This window comes from Balaenoptera ricei, chromosome 20 (assembly GCF_028023285.1).
Source record: "Balaenoptera ricei isolate mBalRic1 chromosome 20, mBalRic1.hap2, whole genome shotgun sequence".
NCBI lineage: Eukaryota > Metazoa > Chordata > Mammalia > Artiodactyla > Balaenopteridae > Balaenoptera > Balaenoptera ricei.
Window position 1 is genome coordinate 16,240,033 of NC_082658.1, and position 21,401 is coordinate 16,261,433.

Sequence of the window (21,401 nt, forward strand, 5' to 3'; positions counted from 1 at the left end):
TGTCAATTATACCTCATTTTTTTTTAAAAAAGGAAGAGCCAATAAGATGAGAGGGACATTAGGAGACTACAGTGTCACAGAAGACAGGAGAAGAGAAATTTTTAAGAAGAAACATATTAAAACCTGCTAGAGGTAAACAAGATAAAGACAGAAAATTGACCATTGGATTTAGCAAGATGAGATTTAACTTTTCGTAAAAAGCTAGTATGAAGTGGCAAGGTCAAAAACCCGAATGAGTGCTTTTAAAGAGAGAACTGGCAATATGGTAGACTGAGAATTGCCAGATTCCCCTTCAACCTCAAACATAAAACATATTCTAATGCTAAATTAAGAATATCAATGATATTCTTAATTGATATAATATCAATTATATTTGCTGGTGCTTACGCAAGCAACACATCAGGAACAGTCCAGTTCTTTGAGGGTGGCCACTCTACCACAGCTCACCCCCAATACACCCTGAGAGTCCACACAGGCCCCGCCTGCCCTGTGGTGTGGCTCCACAACAGGGTGGGGGCAGTGGAGGCTGGGGGCAGTGATCGGATGTGAAGGACAAAGTAGACTTGCACCCAATACTGCATCTGAGTGGAGTGACGGAAACAATTGCTGGCCTCTGCACAGGTAGCATATTGGAGATACCTCAGACCTCTGTCTGTGACCGATACAAGCCGAGAACCTGCATGGACCCCACTTGCTTCAGCTCTCCTCCCCTTTCAGGCAAGGGTCCCGGAGCAGAAAGAAGGGAAAGCACACACTTAAAGAGAACAGAGCCACGCCTGGCCCAACCCTCAGGGCTTCTGCTTCAGCAACTTGGGATCAAACCCCGCCCTGATAGGGCAGTGATGGCCACTGAGCAGAGAAGTCCTACCTCACACCTCACTCCATCTCTAGCCCCTGCATCTCTAGCCCCACCCCTACCAGGCGATAGCTGCCAGCACACTCTGAGAAAAGATGCGACCTGTGTCCATGCCAAATCCAGCTCTCCCACCAAAGGTATTGTGCACACCCTGTCTGTATAGGGATGCCCCCACATAAGAAAACCCCTTCAAGACCACAGTAGGTAACTGTTTTACCTAAACAGAGGCAGAGAAAGTTAAGCAAAATGAAAAGGCAGAGGAATTGCTCTCAATTGAAAGAGCCAAAGAAAACCCCTGAAAAAAATTAATAATGAAACAAATAAACAATTAACCAGATAAAGAATTCAAAGCATTGGTAATAAAAATGTTAACTGAATTAGGGAAAAGAATAGATGAACAGTGAAAAATTTAACAAGGAACTAGAAAATATAAAAAAGACTTAATCAGAAATGAAGAATTCAATAGTTGAAATAAAAAAAAATACTAGAAGGAATGACTGGCAGACTAAAGTGATACAGAAGAATACCATCTGGAAAAAAATGTAATAGCAACTATAAGTACAATAAACAGTTGAGAGATAAACATGAAGATGCAAAATATGACATCAAAAACACAAAATGTGGGGGAGGTGAGTAAAATCTGTAGACCTTTTAGAATGTGTTTGAACTTAAATGACTACCAGTTTAAAACAACCCAATCAAAAAATGGGCAGAAGCCCTGAATAGAGGTTTTTCCAAAGAAGACATACAGATGGCTAAAAGGCACGTGAAAAGAAGCTCAACATCACTAATTATTAAAGAAATGCAAATCAAAACCACAGTGAGATATCACCTCACACCTGTCAGAATGGTTATCATCAAAAAGTCCACAAATAACAAATATCAGCAAGGATATAGAGAAACGGGAACCCTTGTACACTGTTGGTGGGGATGTAATTTGTTGCAGTCACTGAGGAAAACAGCATGGAGGTTCCTCAAAAAGCTAAAATAGAACTACCATATGTCCAGCAATTTCACTCCTGGGTATATATTTGGAAAAACAGAAAACACTAATTTCAAAAGATATATGCACCCCAATGTTCACAGCAGCACTATTTACAATAGCCAAGAATATGGAAGCAACCTAAGTGTCCATCAACAAATAAATGGATAAAGAGGAAATGGTATGTGTGTGTATACACACACACACAACACACACACACACACACACACACACACACACACACACACAAAATGGAATATTACTCAGCCATAAAAAAGAACAAAATTTGCAACAATTTGGATGGATCTAGAGAATATGATGCTTAGTGAAATGTCAGACAGAGAAGGACAAATACTGTATGAAATCACTTTTGTGTGGAATCTGAAAAATAAAACAAATGAATGTATACAGCAGAACAAAACCAAACTCACAGTTATAGAAAACAAACTAGTGGTTATCAGTGGGGAGAGGCAAGAGGGAAGAGGGGGATGGGACAAGACAGCTGTATGGGATTAAGAGATACAAACTACTATGTATAAAATAGATAAGCAACAAAGATATATTGTATAGCACAAGGAATTATAGCCATTATCTTGTAAACTACAAAAAATAAAATTAAGTAAATGAATAAAAACCAAGATAAAAGAATAAAAACTAAAATTCTATGACAGCCACATGGAATGATCAAGTGGCTTACATAAAATCTGAATGAGTACACAATGTAAAAATATATGTCCAGTCATTGGATGTGCTTGAAATGGTTTTATTAAAATTATTTTCTATTGGCATTTACTTTAATTTAAAAAGTACTTGAAGAAAAAGAGTGAGAAAGGAAATATAACTACAGATATGAATAAGATATTATACAACCCTGTGCTAATAAAATTTTTTATCTCCATGAAACTGAAATTCCTAGGAAAAGTGCCTGACAATGCAAATAATCCTTTCATCCAATTAATCAATTGTGTTTCCTTGTATAGGAGACAAATTAAATTGATATATAAGGTAAAAATAGCTGTTACTTTAAGTGCACTATTACCTAATATGTGGCACAAAACACAATCCTACTTTTAGCCCCAATCTTCAAAGTACTAACTTCACTGCAATATACATATATGACCTTACATTTTTTTATAGTGAGCTTCTTAGTGACAAAGACTGTCTTCTTCATCTTAGCACTCTCACAGCTTAACATATAATCTGGTACATAGTAATGGCTCAATAAATGTTATTGAATAAAGTGGAAGATGAAAAAAAATATGAACAGCTGAAACCAGAAATTCTGCATTATAGCACTCAGCTATGGTCACTAGATGGCATCACTTTCCCAAAGTAAGAAAACATTTTAAACCTTCCCAAAATATGAATTTCATATATGTGGTTCTAGCTCTTTATAATAAAGTATGAGGTTGAACAGTAAGATTATGATAGCTTTCAATTCATTTGCTTGTGGAAGTTCTAAATTTAGGAATCAGTAATGGAGAAGATTAAGATCAAACATAGCAGGAAGCCAGGCATTTATTTGTCTGATGATCTTTAGGACGGCTAGCTCTTTTAATACATTATACTCTTCTAAAATCTGTCAAACCATTTAGTCCACAAAAAGCACAAGATACGATGTTCTAACATAATTTTTCAGAGAAGCGTTCCGTGTTGCTCATCATAGTATCAACGAATTCTTTAAAATTCACTTTTTTTGTTTCTGAAGGGAAAAGAACACATTTTCTTCAGTACCTTCAAGTATTAAATTATTATGATAAATACTGAATTATATAAAATAAGTTATATATTCAGGGAGATAACATAATTATATCCAACAGCTAATACTAACCACTAAGATATATGGGTATAAGGGGGAAAAGCAATTCAATTTACAGGCAAAAGCTAAACCCTGAAAATACCAAGAAAATTTATCAAAATCCTTCTAGTCACAAGTGTACAACATTTTTAACTTTAAACTTATATTGTCTTGGTCTTGCAACAACTCAGTAAAATATGTAGGTAAAGAATTAGTATGTTATTTTACATGTTTAAAAGAAAACACTTATACGTGATATGATTTTTTTTCTACGTTCACAGTAGGAAATGCAAGATCAGGAATTAGAAGCGAGCTCTCTTGACTCTCTGTTTCTTCTACATCAGGCTAACATTCACATTGATATCTTTACTCTAGTATACTATTGAAACCATTAAACATCTTAATAGTCATTTTATACCTAGACAATGGCTTTCCTTGATTATGTATAACTCTTCATAATATCCCAATGTTAGAATGGATAAAATATTTCTAAGAATTTTCTAAGGCCAGATATAAAGGTTTTATATAAATATAATGAGCTTTTGATAACCCTAGTCCTTTGCTTACCCCACTGAGAAAAAAAATTCTAATGCACTGTAAAAAATACAGCACAGTATACTTCCTATTCCCAATATTAAATATTTTTGAGCGTTCACTTCAAAGAGCACCAAATCACTTTGTATTCTTAGCCAAATTTTTGGAGACAAAAAAAATGAGACCTTGAAAAATTCTGGGGGAATTATAGAGTTAGTTAAGATTTACATTCCCTAACAGGAACATATAACTTTCTAAATATTTGCAACATATATTCGTTATGAAGCGTGATTATAAATCAAACCACTGGGAAGCCACCACCCAGCTGAAGAAGATTATTAATACCATTGCCTCTGTGCTTTTCCCATTCCATTATCCTGCTTCCCCCACAAAGAGAATATTACTGAATTTTTAAAATTTACCAATCTTTTGCTCTTTTACATATAATTTGTAACTGGATAAATAAATTATTTTTAATTTTGTTTTCAAGCTTTTGTTACACTATAGCAATCTGAGACTTGCTTTTGTCATTCAATATTTTATATCTAACAATCATCCATATGCTATATTGCTATGTTCATTTTCACTAATGTGTACACCATTAGTATTCCATTATACAGCAAAGGTATATACCACAATTTATACATTCTGTCACTGATCATGTTGTTTCTTTTTTTGTTGTTACTATTAAGATCAGTGTTGCCATGAACATTCTTGAATATGTCTCCTTGTAAATCAGTGCAAGAGATTTCCTTGAATTTATAGTTAAAAGTGGATTTTTCTAAGCTACAGGGATATGAAAACCTTACAAAATACTACATAATGTTTTTCAAAGTTGTTTTATCACTTTCACCATATTTACCAACACTTAGATTAACAGACATCTTAATTTTTACCAATTTAGTGGGTATAAAAAGTTATCTCACTGTGACCTAAATTTTGCATTTCCCTGATTACTAATGATGTTGAGAAGCTTTTCATATGATTATTAGCAATTTGTGTTTCTTCACCTGGAAATGACTGTTCTTGAAATTTAGCCATTTTTCTATTGGGTTGTTAATTTATAGGGGTTCCCTATATATTCTCTACAACAATCCTTTGTTGTTATAAGTGTTGCAAATAATCTTTACTCAGTTTGTGGCTTGTTCTCCTTGTATTATGTTTTAGTAAAGAGAAGTTCTTAATTTTAATGTAACCAAATTTATCAATCTTTTCTCTTCTGCTTAGTGATTTTGTATTTTTTAAAAAAATCCCTCCTAACTCTAACAGAAAATTTTTCTTCTTTTTTTCCTAAAACTTTTACTGTTCACATCTGGAAATTATTACTGAATATGGTATATAGATAAGGATCCAATTCCATTTTTTTCCATTTGAATAATTATTCCAGCACCATTTATTAAGTGGCATTCTTTTCCCTGCTGTGATCTAACATCTCATTATATATGTTGCCATATATGTATGTAGATAGATTTGGAAGTTCCTTATCTTGTCCTATTGGTCAATTTCTCTATCCCTGTGCCATTCTCACACTGTTTAAATTACTATAGCTTTATAACGAGACTTGATATCCAAGAAAGCTGGTCTCCTTCAACACCACACACACACACACACACACACACACACACACACACACACACACCCCTACTTTTTATTATGAAAAATTGTAAATATATACAAAATAGAAAGTATATGGTGGACTTCCCTGGTGGTGCAGTGGTTAAGAATCCACCTGCCAATGCAGGGGACACGGGTTCGAGCCCTGGTCTGGGAAGATCCCACATGCCACGGAGCAACTAAGCCCATGTGCCACAACTACTGAGCCTGTGCTCTAGAGCCTGCGTACCACAACTACCGAGGCCATGTGCCACAACTACTGAAGCCCACGCGCCTCAAGCCTGTGCGCCACAAGAAGAGAAGCCACCACAATGAGAAGCCCATGCACTGCAACAAAGAGTAGACCCCGCTCACCACAACTAGAGAAAGCCTGCGTGCAGCAATGGAGACCCAACACAGCCAAAAAAATAAATAAATAAAATAAATAAATTTAAAAAAAAAGTATATGGCAATGCACACTCATGAACTCTCCCTAGTTGCAAATATTATCAACTTATGGCCATTATTATTTCATCTATAACCTCACCCACCCCTCTACCTCACTCTCACCCTTTCTCTTTAGGAAAGTTGCTGCTATGTTCTACAGGCACCTAAAAAAATTGGTACCTTTATTATGAATTGTCAGCTTTGACATAATAAACAGTCCTTCTTTGTCCCACTTAATACCTTTTGTCCTAACTTCTGTCAATCAGAAAGCAAAATCACAAACCCTACTTTCTTTTTGTTTGCATTTTTGCCTAGGAAAAAAAGGTTTGAAAAGACTATTAAGACTGCTTATTTCTGGACAATGAGATTTTGAGTGTCTTGCTGTACTTTTGAGTATTTTTGTACTTTTCAGTATTGGCTTAATTTTAATGGACTCTTTTTCTAACAAAAATTATAAAGTCATCATTCTGAGGAAAAGAATAGCAAACTGATCCTCTTTTCACATGCATCAACCCAGTTTTCCTGAAAATATATCACTTACCACCAGCTTCAGTCAACTCTGTGATCTTCTGAAATTCTGGCTTAGAAAGGTAAACTCCAAAATTTTGAAGACAAGTATTCAGAGCCCCATAATCAATATTTTCATCTTTAATTTTATCAATAGCTTTGATGACATCAGTCAATGCTGAAAATAAAGCAGTATGCTAATAAGCATTAAGTATAAGTCAAAAGCAAAACACCAATAGTAAGATGAATTTTAGTTCTAACACACTAACAAAATATTAAAAACTTCAGAAATATTATATGTGAGAAGCATTACCAGAATCTTTAATAATATGAAAATTAAGGGCTTCCCTGGTGGCGCAGTGGATAAGAATCTGCCTGCCAATGCAGGGGACACAGGTTCAATCCCTGGTCCGGGAAGATCCCACATGCTGTGGAGCAACGAAGCCCATGCGCCACAACTACTGAGCCTGCCTGTAGTGTCTGCAAGCCACAACTACTGAACCCCGTGTGCCTAGAGCCCGTGCTCTGCAATAAGAGAAGCCACCGCAGTGAGAAGCCCGTGCACCACAACGAAGAGTAGCTCCTGCTCACCACAACTAGAGAAAGCCCACATGCAGCAACAAAGACCCAACACAGCCAAAAATAAATAAATAAAATAAAAATTTTTTAAAAATTAAAAAAAAGGAAATTAATAAGTTATAAAATCAGAGTATGAAATATATTATTCCACTCTCCCATAGCCTTTGTATCTAAGGAAGTGCCAATTTAATTGCACTGACAATACCACAACTAAAAATACATAGGATCAAAAATATTATATAATTTCCCCCATTTAATTCTCTAACAATTTAAAATTCCCTAGCAGTCTGTTTCTTAGTAGCAGAAACAGAAGTAGAAAACCTTCAATCTCAAATGATAAATTGGAATAAGCTTTTGTAACAATACATGGCTCAGTCATCAGTAAATTTATCTTAGTTTATCTTCTGTAAATATAAATCATTACTTGAAAACAGCTATGCTACATGTCTTTTTACAATACTTTAGAATGCATGCTTCACAAATTTGGGCAGTATTCCCTCCATTAAATTTAAACTGATAAATTTTTACTGCAATGAAAACTTTCTTAAAAGAAATTACTTATAAATATATGGATTAAGGAAGTTGACAGATGTGCGTGTGTGAACTCTGGAACAAATTAAACTCAAATAAGTTTTCTCTAGTAGATTAGAATAGGTAAAGTGAGGAGTTGGGCAGTGGAGAGCATTAAAGTCACCATCAGTAGTTAATCTTCTTCAAGCAATCACTGGAAGTCATTATGGATTGCAAAGCAAAGAAAGAATGATCAAAATGATTTCTGAACTAGATGATCCTTAAAACGATTCTTAAAAAGATGATTCTTATGTGTAAATACATGGAATAAGACACCATGTTCTTATCTTGTGAAAGTTTCAGGTGAAAGTAATTCTCATTTAAAAGTTAACAACAGAGGAGTGACATCAGCAAGACAGTTGAGTAGGAAGCCCTGGACTCCCCTTCTCCCCTCACACACACTGATTCAGCAAAAATTCATGGATAAATTCCTTTTGTGAGAAATGAGAAACTAACTGAAAGGCTCTAACATCCCAGGAGAATGCAAAACCAGATTCATTGAAGCTGGTAGGGAGATGTGGGACACCCTTTTGCTGGAGACCCTGTCCCCATTGCAGCACCATATGATCTGAAAGAGACCCCTTAGCTCCCAGCTTCACTCAGGGGAAGATAGAAATTGGTTCACATGTCCAGCAGTCCAACTTTTCCAAAAGGCCTCCCCAGAAGACTGGCTTCTATCTTGCCAATCTTGGGGCTCTGATAGGTCTAGTATAGACTAGATAGAACAGAAGTGGTGACATAAGCCGGTCAATGCCAATGATCCTTGCTCAGCACAGAGTGAGTAGATATAAAATGCCAATTCTGGGCTTCCCTGGTGGCGCAGTGGTTGAGAGTCTGCCTGCCGATGCAGGGGATACGGGTTTGGGCCCTGGTCTGGGAGGATCCCACATGATGCGGAGCAACTAGGCCCGTGAGCCACAACTACTGAGCCTGCGCGTCTGGAGCCGTTCTCTGCAACGAAAGGCTGCGAGAGTGAGAGTCCCGCGCACCGCGATGAAGAGTGGCCCCAGCTCGCCGCAACTGGAGAAAGCCCTCGCACAGAAACGAAGACCCAACACAGCCATAAATAAATAAATAAATAAATAAATAAATAAATAAATAAATAAATTTATTAAAAAAAAAATGCCAATTCTCAGCTGCCCCCTGGATAGCAAAAGAATTGATTCATGCATCCAGCACCCCAACTTCTTCAGGGCCTCCCAAAGGACCAGCATCTGTCTCACCAGTCCTAGAGCCTGGGGAAGGAAAGAGTTGGTAGAGGTCCCAAGAATATTGGCTAGGCTAATTGGTAGGGGTATTCTCCTGTATAAGGCCAGTCTATGAAGACTAAGAGAGGTGCTTGCTTTGTGTAATGCACAGATTCCAACAAAGAGAATCTCATAACTCTAATAAAAAAGATAGATAACTCTCATAAAGATGCTCATCAAAATCAAGAGAACAATGCAAGAACAAAGTGAGAATTTCAACACAGAGATAGAAAATATTCAAAAGTGCCAAACAGAAATCATAGAGGTGAAGAACACAATAACTGAAAATTTCACTAGAGGTGCTAAACAGCAGACTGGATCAAGCAGAAGAATGGAGCAGTGAACTAAAAGACAGGTCACTGGAAAGAATTCAGTCAAAAGAACAAAAAGAAAAAAGAATGAAAAACAGTGAAGAAAGCTTAAGGGATGTATGGAACACCATTAAATGGACCAATATACACATTATGGGAATTCCAGAAGGAGAGAGTGATAAAAGGACAAAAAATCTATTTAAAGATATAATGGCAGGAAACTTCTCAAATATGAATGTAAAGTGCTGTACATTTGAGATTTTGGTTCAATTTGTCATGGGGCTCTGTTGCTTCAACTCAAACAATGCTTTTTTGATATGGGTGCATCTAAAGTGTTATACACTTAAGAAAAAAGGCCAGCTTCACTGTAAAACTCTCTTGGCTAAGCATAACACTTAAAGAGTAGTATATTCCTTCTTCCGCAAAGTATTAACATAACCTGGACAGGAATCTCCCTACCACTAGCAGGAGAAGAAGGCTTAGTTAGATCCAGTCACATCTATTCTTTCAGTATCAGCAGTTCCAGCTAACAGAAAGTGGTTTAGACTTTCTTCATGAAGATTGTGACAATCGGCTCCTTACTCTAGGCAAATGTAGCCCAATTCAAAGCATATGGAATATTTACAACTGAAAATTACGAAAACTGAAATAATAAGCTCAGTGGGTCAACAGCTGAATGGAGGAGAGAGAAGAAAGAATTAATGAACTGAAAGACAGCAATAGGAATCACCCAATGAACAACAGAAAGAAAACAGACTGAAAAAAAAAAAGAATAGAGTCTCCGGGACCTGTAGCAGTATAAAGAAAGATCCAACATGGTGTAATCAGAGCCTCAGAAGAAGGAGAGAGAGAGAACATGGTTAAAAAGGTACTCAAAGAAACAATGGTTAAACAATTCCCAAATTTTTAGCAACAGATATTAACCTACAGATCCAAGAAAATAAGTGAAACTCAAACAGGATAAAGCCAAAGAAATCCATGTCAAGACACATTATAATTAAACTTTTGAAAACTAAATGCAGAGAAAAAAATCTTGAAAGCAGTCAAAGAAAAATGAAACCTTACCTATAGGGGGGAAAAAAAAACAATTTGAATGACAAGATTTCCCTCAGAAACCTTGGACATCAGAAAGAAGTGGCACCATATTTTTCAAGTGCTGAAAGAAAAGAACTGGCAACCCAAATCCCATACTTAGAAAAAATATTCTTCAGGAATGAAGGGGAAATCAAGATGTTCTCAAATGGAAGAAAACGAAGAGAATCTGTTGACAGTAAACCTATGAATGGCTAAAAGGAAGTCCTTTAAACAGAAAGGAAAGGATAAAACAAAGAACTGTGGAATATCAGGAAGGAAGAAAGAAAACAGTAAGCCAAAATATGGGTAAATATAGTAGGCTTTCCTTCTCCTCTTGAGTTTTTAAATTACATTTGATGGTTGAAGCAAAAATTATAATACTGTCTGATATGTTTTTAAATATATGTAAAGGAAATATTTAAGACAATTACATCATACATAGGGGAGGGTAAGCGGACATAAAAGTGGATAAGATTTCTATACTTCATTTGAACTGGTAAAATGATGACACCAGTAGACTGTGATAAGTTATGTATATATAATATAATACCTGGAGCAACCACCAAAATGCTATAAAAAGAGATACACTCTAAAATGCTAGATAAATCAAAATGGAATTCTAAAAATGGGCAAAAGATTTGAATACATATTTCACCAAAGACACCTGAATGGCTAGCAAGCATATACAAAAATACTCAACGTTATTAGTCATTAGGGGAATGCAAAATTAAAAGCACAGTGAGATACCACTACAAACTTACTGGTTATAATTTTAAAAAAACAAATGTTGACAAGGATGTGAAGAAACTAGAATCTTCATACATTGCTGCTGAGAATGAAAATGATATAGCCACTTGGGAAAACAGTTTGGCAATCTGTTAAAAACCTAAACATAAATTTACCATACAGACTAACAATTTTTCTCCTAGGAATTTACCCAAGAGAAATAAAAGTGTATGCCCACAGAAAGACATGTATGCAAATATTAATTTCAGCATTATTCATAACAGTCAGAAGCTGAGAAAAATAAAATGTTCATGAACTGGTCAACCATCAACAAAACAAAGTATATCCATAAACTGTAATATGGGTTTATTTATCAATAAAAAGGAATGAACTATTGATACATACTACAACATGAATTAACCTTAAAAACATTATGCAGGGCTTCCCTGGTGGTGCATTGGTTGGGAATCCGCCTGTCAATGCAGGGGACACGGGTTCGAGCCCTGATCCGGGAAGATCCCACATACTGCGGAGCAGCTAAGCCCATGAGCCACAACTACCGAGCCTGCGCTCTAGAGCCCGCAAGCCACAACTACTGAGGCCTGCGCGCCTAGAGCCCATGCTCCGCAACAAGAGAAGCCACCGCAATGAGAAGCCCATGCACCACAATGAAGAGTAGCCCCTGCTCGTTGCAACTAGAGAAAGCCTGCCCGCAGCAACAAAGACCCAACGCAGCCAAAAATAAATTAAAAAAAAACCCAAACATTATGCAAAGTGAAGGACCTCAAGTATAAAAGACATGTTATATGATTTCATTTATATTAAATGTCAAAAAAAGGCAAATTCATAGAGACAGAAAGCAGATTAGTGGTTGTCTACAGATGGGGTGGAGATTAATTGCAAATGGGCATGAGAGAATTTTTAGGAGTGACAGAAATGTTACAAACTGGATTGTGTCTACTTCTGGGTACATATCTAAAAGAATTCAAAGCAGGAGCTTAAAAAGATATTTGCATGCCCATTTTCATAGCTGCACTATTCACAATAACCAAGAGGAGGAAGCAACACAAGTGTCCACTGATGGATGAATGAATAAGGAAAATGTGGTATACACATACAATGGAATATTATTTAGCATGAAAAAGGAAGAAAATTCTGACAGCTCTTGGGGGCATTATGATAAGTGAAATAAGCCAGTCACAAAAAGACAAATACTGTATGATTCTACTAAGGTATCTCAAGTGGACGACTTCACAGAAACAGAAAGTAGAATGATGCTTGCCAGAACTGGAGGGGCAAGGATGGGTAATTTTTATTTAACCGGTACAGAGTTTCAGTTTTGCAAGATAAAAAGTTGTAGAGATTGGTTGCACAACAATGTGAATGCACTTAACACTAACATTACTGAACTGTACACTTAGAAATGGTTAAGATGGTAAATTACATGATATGTGTTAGTTCCCACAATTTGAAATAAAATTTTAAAATAGTATAATGGGGAAAAAAGAGGAAGAGACAGCTGTGACCAAGACACTACTTCACAAAATAGCAATGAAAGAATGACTGAGTTGGTGAATGAATGATTGCATGGTGAAGCATTCAAGAAATCGATTTACTAATAGTATCTTCAAGAAATCCAGAGACTTAAACATTTACATTCATCAGAAATGACAAATGCAAATGCAGTTTTTAACATGAGATTCTTCATCTAGGTATAAAAGAAAGTTTCTTCCTTTGGATTAATTTTTTCTTATAAGAGAAATCTTTTGGGAAGCGAGAGAAAGCTCATCTTTTTTAAAGTATGTGAATAAACAGAAGGAAATAAACAGCAAGCCTTCATAAAACTTTCATTTCTTTTTAATATCACAGAAAAAATATTTAATTATTTGTATAAAAAATAAAAACACTGCAAGTAAGAAAAACTAGATTGTGGTGTGACTCTATAATATAAATCAGTGCATGGGTGATTTTATGTATGTAGATTTTACCTCAATAGAACTGTTTTATAAAATGTTCTAAAACAAAGATAAACCAAACAAGTATTTCATTCAAACAAGTTCCTTATAAAAATTAAAAATGAAATCACCCATCAATTGCTAATAATGGAGCTAATTACCTATTTGACTTCCTCATTATCATTACTATTACTGTACATTTATATAGCACTCTCCAGTTCATAAAATCCACATAACAACTCTGTGAACTAAGCAATTTAGCTGTTATTACCCTGATATACCAAGTTTTTAAAGAAACTGGCAAATGGCTTGCTAAAGGATTTTGGAACTATTAAGTATCTATACAAAAAGCAAACTCAGTTCAGTTGAACCTAATTCTCCTCAACCTAACTGCTCTTTCCCCCAGATGATTTTAAAATAAATTTCCTACCTACCATCATATCCAGGAAGATTTTGCTCTTTGGAGAGAGCATGCACAACATCATCTAACTTCACCATTCCATTTTCTGTAAAAGAAAAGTTTAGATTATACATTCTATTATACTTCTGTATAAAAGGTAAATACACATTTTAGTACAACTATGAAAAAATGCTTATCCTTTACTTAATCATCATCCTATTTCTTCTTCTTATCTTGTCTCCCTAGATGAGTCTTTCTAAATTAGGTCAGTTCATTTCCTTTCAGCAATTACTGACAGTATATTAGTGCCAAGAACTATGCTAGGCACCAAGGATACAAAAATAAGTAGGACACAGTCCCTGCTTTTTCAGTGTTTATTATAAAGTGCAAAGGACTGGGTTAGGTACTCAGTTCTTGATAGATATAGGAAAAAGGAAAGGTGCCCATAGAGGTAGACCATGAGAAAGTTAAGAAGTCTATTTCACATCATCATGAAAACCCAGTCAAATCAATATGCCGTCCACTAAGACACTTTGACAATGCTAACCAGCCCTGACAAACCCAAGTATCCCCATCCTTACCCTTAGTATCCATCTGGTCCAAATAACTACCTATTTTTACATACAAACCCTCCACAGTGATCATACTAATCCTGATAAGCAGAAGAAAGGGCTGAATAATTTTAGTGGCATCTACTTTTTAGATTTTTTAAAATTTATTTTGTATTGACATTACAAACATTATATGTCTCATGTGTACAACATTATATGTCTTTAACATTAACATTTATATGTCTCATGTGTACATTATATGTCTTTAACATTATATGTCTCATGTGTACAACATTATATTTCTACTTCTGTATACACTACAGTGTGCTCACTACCAAAAATTAAGTTTCCATCTATCATCATACAATTGATCCCCTTTACCCATTTTGTTCTACTGCCAACTCTTACCCCCTGGTAACCATTACTCTGATCTCTATTTCTTAGATTTTTTTTAAAATCAAATATTCTTTCTTATTTGCCTTAACTAAGGAATTTTGCTCAGGTTCTAATAATTCACTTCTAATGTTATTTCTGTCAGTCTTTTCCCAAACTGTTGCCTCTGCCCTCTCCTTAACTGAACTTTTGCTGTGGACAATTCTTACTTAATGATAAAACAACTTCTCTAATACAAGAGTCTTTCTTAGGGACTTCCCTGGTGCACAGTGGTTAGGAATCCGCCTGCCAAGGCAGGGGACATGGGTTCGAGCCCTGGTCCGGGAAGATCCCACATGCCGTGGAGCAACTAAGCCCGTGCACCACAACTACTGAGCCTACGTGCTACAACTACTGAAGCCCGCGCACCTAGAGCTCGTGCTCCACAAGGGAAGCCACAGCAATGAGAAGCCCGTGCACTGCAACGAAGAGTAGCCCCTGCTCGCCACAACTAGAGAAAGCACTCACACAGCAACGAAGACCCAGTGCAGCCATAAATAAATAAATAAATTTATTAAAAAGAAAAAAAGAGAATCTTTCTTAGAAACTTAAACTCTGCCCTGAACTTAGGTTGGTGAGTGGGATATGCTATTTAATTTATAGATGCTAACTGCCTGCCTTGGTTAAAAGCCCTAAATTCCCTTAGCCCTAAATTCTTAGGTACAGTACTCATTCTACATTTTAGAATCTCCAATTATTTCTCCTTGGACCCCTATGCTATTGACTTAGAGATTTTTGAACCTCTTGGGTATTGTAGTCTTGCTACCTGAACCTCTATTCTACAGCTAGATAAGCTTTCCCCAGTACCTGTCTCACACTAGAAGGCATAGCTAGGAATAGTAATGAAGAACCTTACAGAAACAGTTCTGAGATATGAAAGATCTAGCCCCTCCAAACCAATCCATTAGGTCAAACTTCCCAGGAATTGTTTTTTACTAATCCCAATTTTTAAAAAAAATTTATTGGAACATAGTTGATTTATAATGTCGTGTTAGTTTCTGCTGTACAGCAAAGTGAATCAGTTACCCATATACATATATCCACTCTTTTTTAGATTCTTTTCCCATATAGGTCATTACAGAGTATAGAGTAGAGTTTCCTGTGCTATACAGTAGGTCCTTATTAGTTATCTATTTTATATATAACTACTTACAATTTTTATATTTGTTCTTTCTGAATCTTCTTTAGAATGGCCCATTCCATTCCATTCCTAGTTGAGAGAATTTACTCCAACATTTAATACTCACATAAAAGTATCTAATATTTTCAAAACATTTGGTATTATCAGTCTCTCACCATTTCTAGTAGTGTCTGTCACAATCTTCTTGAACTCTTTATCTGATAAAGTAATTCCTACTGAATGCAAAATGGACTGAGGTTCTTCTGTATCAATGTAATTTTCTCAGAGTTTATTGATAGCTTCACAGACATTTCCTAAGTATACAAAATGTGGGGGACTATTCAGCAACATAATTTATGTGTCTTAAGCAATAATTGGCAGCTAAAATCTTTATCTAGTAATCAGAAATCAAGTTTTATTTACTTAATATCACCTTACAGAAGGACTGCTTTTCTGTCCATATTTCTGTTGTATCTTACATTACACTTAATCTTTCTCTTATAGCTCAAACACAAAACTGTCTTGAAATTCTATAAACGTTTATAAACTACTTGTTTGGAAGAACAGCCTGTTCTAGTGGCCCAGCCAATGCAGCTTGGTTCTGATTAAAATATAATGAATGAGTCCAAGAGATCAAAACATCAATGTGCTTTGTTTAAATTCCAAGATTTCAAACAAAAATTGAGAGTTCTTTCCCTTCCTATCACTTTACCCTACCATGTTTTCAGTTCACAACCTTCAAAATTATAAAATCCTAGCAGACACACATGGCCATCATGAGCCTCCTAATATTATGTACTGAGATGGACAAAATATCTCCTGTGTTGTATTCTGGCCAAAATGCATACCCTGAACTTATTCATGAAGAAATATAAGGAAACCCAAAACAAGGGACATTATACAAAACAACAAGTCAATATTCTTCCAAAGTGTCAAGGTCATGAAAGACTGAAAAACCATCCCAGACTGAAGGAGACTAAGGACACATGACAGCTAAATGTAATATGTGGTCCTGGATGAGATCCTGGATAAGAAAAAGGACATTAATGGAAAAACTGACAAATTTTGAATAAGGCCCTTAGATTAGTAAATACTGTTGTATGAGTGTTAATTTCCTGGTTTAGATCATTGTACTGTGGTTATATAAGATCTTAACACTTGGGAACACTAGATGAAGAGTATGCAGAAATGTTTTTATTGTATTTTTGTATAATTCTTATGAATTTAAAATTATTTCATAATGAAAATTTAAAAATGTTTTTTGAACGTAAATCAAGTGACAGTCACATTTCATAGCTGCTCAATCACCATCAATTTATTTGGAGAAGTTATACGAGATAAGCTATTTCATACTTCTCTATATACAGAACATTAAGTGTGGCAGTGGTAGGTGACATCATTTTATTTTAGTGACACCAGCAAGGTAGATAACCACTTTTTTCCACAGCCCTATTCTACCCATTGGCTAAATGCCTATTACTCCATTATTCCTTTAACCAGGGCTTTAATTCTTATTGAAGTACAAAAATCTCAGAAATAGAAATGAGGCACAGAGTAAAAGCAGAGCATTGGTAAAGGAATCGGAATAAACATCTTTATGCCTCCTTAATAGATCACACTCTTTTTTCAACTGAGTTATTTAAAGTATGCATTAGTGTATAAGAAGCACTAATTATTCACAAAGCATTCACTTTAACAATTACATTCAGTACTAAATACAATTTTTTTAAAGGCCAGTAAGTTTCTTTAAAGAAAATAAATACAACTTAAGTAACTTCAGCTGAGGCCTACAGGAAAGAGTGTTTAACTGGGTTCCCTACACAGTACTTCTATGATATAAGCAGCACAGAGGGGAAAATATATACTGGTTGGGAAGCCACTGCTCATCTTTGAGGAATACAATAAAGCCTTGGGGATCTGAGATGTAGAGTATTAATTATTTTCTCTTGATATTCCCACATCCATAAGAGATAATATCTGAAGTACTATGGATATCATAAATTTAAATTATGGAACTCTGAGCAAAAATTTCACATAGACTTCATACATACTTGGTTAAATAAATGACCAAAAAAGAGCATTTCCAAATGAAAACAGGCCCTCTACTTTCTAGGGAACTTGAGTGACTCCAATTAATCACTGAATAAGCTTCTCAGCCAAAGCTAGGCCCCCACAAAAGGGAGCATCTGGAAAGGAACTACCATCAAAACTACAATATTGTATCCATTGGTCTACATAGCAGAAGTGGTGGTTACCCAGAGTACTAACAATTGAAATGCCTGCAACTATCTAATAACTGCTTAATTCAGCTCATTTCTGTAATGATTCAAAGATCTAGATGTTGACTTACATATATGATACTGACCCAGAGCATTAATTGCAGTTTTTTCCTTAGATAAAACATGTTTTAGAAGGCTGGCGCGCCTTCTCACAGCTGGCTTCTGAAGTTTTGGGATACTAAAAATATCACTTTTATCCAGGGACTTTTTGAGGCTTGTAACACTCTTCAAGTTTTGTGGTTTAGACTTTGAGTCATGAATTTCAACCTTCTCTGAACTTCTCTTGAAGTTTATGCCATCCTTTGAATATGGTTCCTGGAATTCTACATCACTGCTGTCAACCTCATCCTGGAATTTTCTTATTTGCAAAATATTTTTTGATTTTTTAAATTCAAGGTCATCATTCCCCTTCATAATTGTATGATTTTGGAGGCTCTTTGTATTTAACTTTTGGGATAATGACAATTCAGATAGTCTGGAAGATAAAATGCTTTTCTTCGTATATTGTGGATAGCATCCTGATACATATGATAACTTTCTTGAAGTAGCTTCATCCAAGGCTGTTCCTTTTATAATTGCTAAGCAAGAGAAACATATTCCATTATTTCATTTACCTGTACAATTTGTAATGCTTTTTAAAAAATAATACCTAAGTCCTCATGAAAGCTGTTCAAGAAATTATCAGTTGCTTAAATACATAAGACGAAGTTAATAACTTGAAAAAACTAACAGAGCTGATGACCAAAAGATTAACTATTAACTAGGTTAAATATAATCTTCTGGTTTAATATAGTTAAATACTTCCATCCAAAGCTATTCATAGTAACCCTGAATCTAAAATGATAGCTTACTGAAGTGCATGGTTCTCATTCCCTACTCTTTCCCAATTCAGAAAGATAATAGACTAATAAGCCAATTCAGATACAAACTCCTTAGTTATGAGGATGCAGATCTATGAGGAAGTTGTAAAGGGAAATTTTTTATTTATAAAGTTACAATACTTCATAAGTAAAATGATACTCTGCTAAAGTAAGAGAGTAAAATAATTACTCTCCTAAAGATTCCTAGTACTTGTGGGGGGAAAATATATATAAAATAACATTTTTAGAAACTTATTAAAACAACATCCCAATTGGGGATTCATTTACAAAATTCATCTCATGGCTCAGAATAGTACCTTACATTTGAATAACACATTTTAAAGTATTTCAAATGTTATAATGCTTGATCCTTCAAAACAACTCCATGAGATTGTCAAGCTCCTATAAAATTCTTGAAGAAAACAAGAGACTTCCAACAGAGTAGCAATACAATCTTGACTATGAAGGCATTTAATTTAGATAAAAAGAAAAGTTTCTTAGCTTAGTCTATATTACAATGAACAATTGAAGGAAAATATTTGGATTTTAAAGGTCTGGAAATTTTTAAAAATTAATTTATTTTTTAAATTGACATATAACACTGTGTTAGTTTTATGTATTAGAAGTCTAGAAATCCTTAAAGATGATGACATTGATCTCTAAGTGCTATCTATCAAAGAGAAAGGGGGTTAAAAAAAAAATCTTTGACATTTCTGTTTTGGGCCAAAACACTGTAATAGGAACTAACTTTACGCTCTAACCTTAAGCAACTAAAACACTGGACAAAATATGTGAAAAAGAACAGTTTTCAGACATTGGACAATAGGCAGCACAGGACAGTAGTCCTTTAAAGAAGGGTAACAAATGAGCTGAACCCTACCACTGCACCAGCTTACTGTCTAGACAGAGTTTCCATGCGACAGCACAGGAAAGTAAAACTTGAACAGAGCCCGCTGGTATGAATGAGTAGAGATAAGAGATAAGAGATCAGAAAGGCCAAAGAGGCTAGAATATGAGAGCAGAGAGAACAGCTGAGCTCTGGAGATCAGCAGAGGGGTCCACTTGAACTTTGGGTGAGTATTGATCTGCACATACATGAGAGGATATGACCCAAGAACAAGGAAAGAATTAACAGAAACTTGTAAGTAGAACAATTCCTGTATCTCACTGAGAATTGAGAATAATTTGTGATCTCACCTGCCAGAGCAGAAAGATCTCATAATATATGGGAATCTAGTAGACTCATCTGAAGAATGCTGCCTTAGTAGTAGAGCTAAATTAGCATTAAAAACTGCTCTGATTTGCAGTTCTGTAATAATTAGCGATGTTGAGCAGCTTTTCATGTGCCTTTTGCCCATCTCTATGTCTTCTTTGGGAAAATGTCTATTTAGGTCTTATGCCCATTTTTTAATTGGGCTGTTTGTTTTTTTAATATTGAGCTTCATGAGCTGTTTATATATTTTGGAGATTAATCCATTGTCCATTGATTCATTTGCACATATTTTCTCCCATTCTGAGGGTTGTCTTTTCGTCTATAGTTTCCTTTTCTGTGCAAAACTTTTAAGTTTCATTAGGGCCCATTTGTTTGTTTTTGTTTTTATTTCCATTATTCTAGAAGGTGGGTCAAAAAGATCTTGCTGTGATTTATGTCAAAGAGTGTTTTTCCTATGTTTTCCTCTAAGAGTTTTATAGTTTCTGGTCTTACATCTAGGTCTTTAATCCATTTTGAGTTTATTTTTGTGTATGGTGTTAGGGAGTGTTCTAATTTCATTCTTTTACATGTAGCTGTCCAGTTTTCCCAGCACCACTTATTGAAGAGACTGTCTTTTCTCCATTGTATATCCTTGCCTCCTTTGTCATAGATTAGTTGACCATAGGTGCATGGGTTTATCTCTGGGCTATCTATCCTGTTCCATTGATCTATGTTTCTGTTTTTATGCCAGTAACATATTGTCTTGATTACTGTAGCTTTGCACTATAGTCTGAAGTCAGGGAGTCTGATTCCTCCAGCTCCGTTTTTTTCCCTCAAGATTGCTTTGGCTGTTCGGGGTCTTTTGTGTCTCCATACAAAGTTTAAGATTTTTTTGTTCTAGTTCTGTAAAAAACGCCATTGGTAATTTGACAGGGATTGCACTGAATCTGTAGATTGCTTTGTGTAGTGTAGTCAGTTTCAAAGTATTGATTCTTCCAGTCCAAGAAAATGGTATATCTCTCCATCTGTTTGTGTCATCTTTGATTTCTTTCATCAGTGTCTTATAGTTTTCTGAGTACACATCTTTTACCTCCTTAGGTAGGTTTATTCCTAGGTATTTTATTCTTTTTGTTGCAATGGTGAATGGGATTGTTTCCTTAATTTCTCTTTCTAATCTTTCAGTGTTAGTGTATAGGAATGCAAGAGATTTCTGGGCATTGATTTTGTATCCTGCAACTTTACCAAATTCATTGATTAGCTCTAGTAGTTTTCTGGTGGTATCTTTAGGATTATCTATGTATATGGTATCATGTCATCTGCAAACAGTGACAGTTTTACTTCTTCCTTTCCAATTTGGATTCCTTTTATTTCTTTTTCTTCTCTGATTG

General features: G+C 35.4%; 1 protein-coding gene across 1 annotated transcript in view; it reads right to left on the minus strand.

Annotated features, from left to right (window-relative positions):
* Positions 1-21,401, minus strand: part of EFCAB13 (EF-hand calcium binding domain 13) — a 101,072-nt gene that overhangs the window by 15,838 nt on the left and 63,833 nt on the right. Inside the window, 5 exon segments of the mRNA XM_059908443.1 lie at positions 3,466-3,540; positions 6,752-6,895; positions 13,614-13,685; positions 15,859-15,996; positions 18,048-18,539. Coding sequence (XP_059764426.1) covers positions 3,466-3,540; positions 6,752-6,895; positions 13,614-13,685; positions 15,859-15,996; positions 18,048-18,539 — 921 coding nt within the window.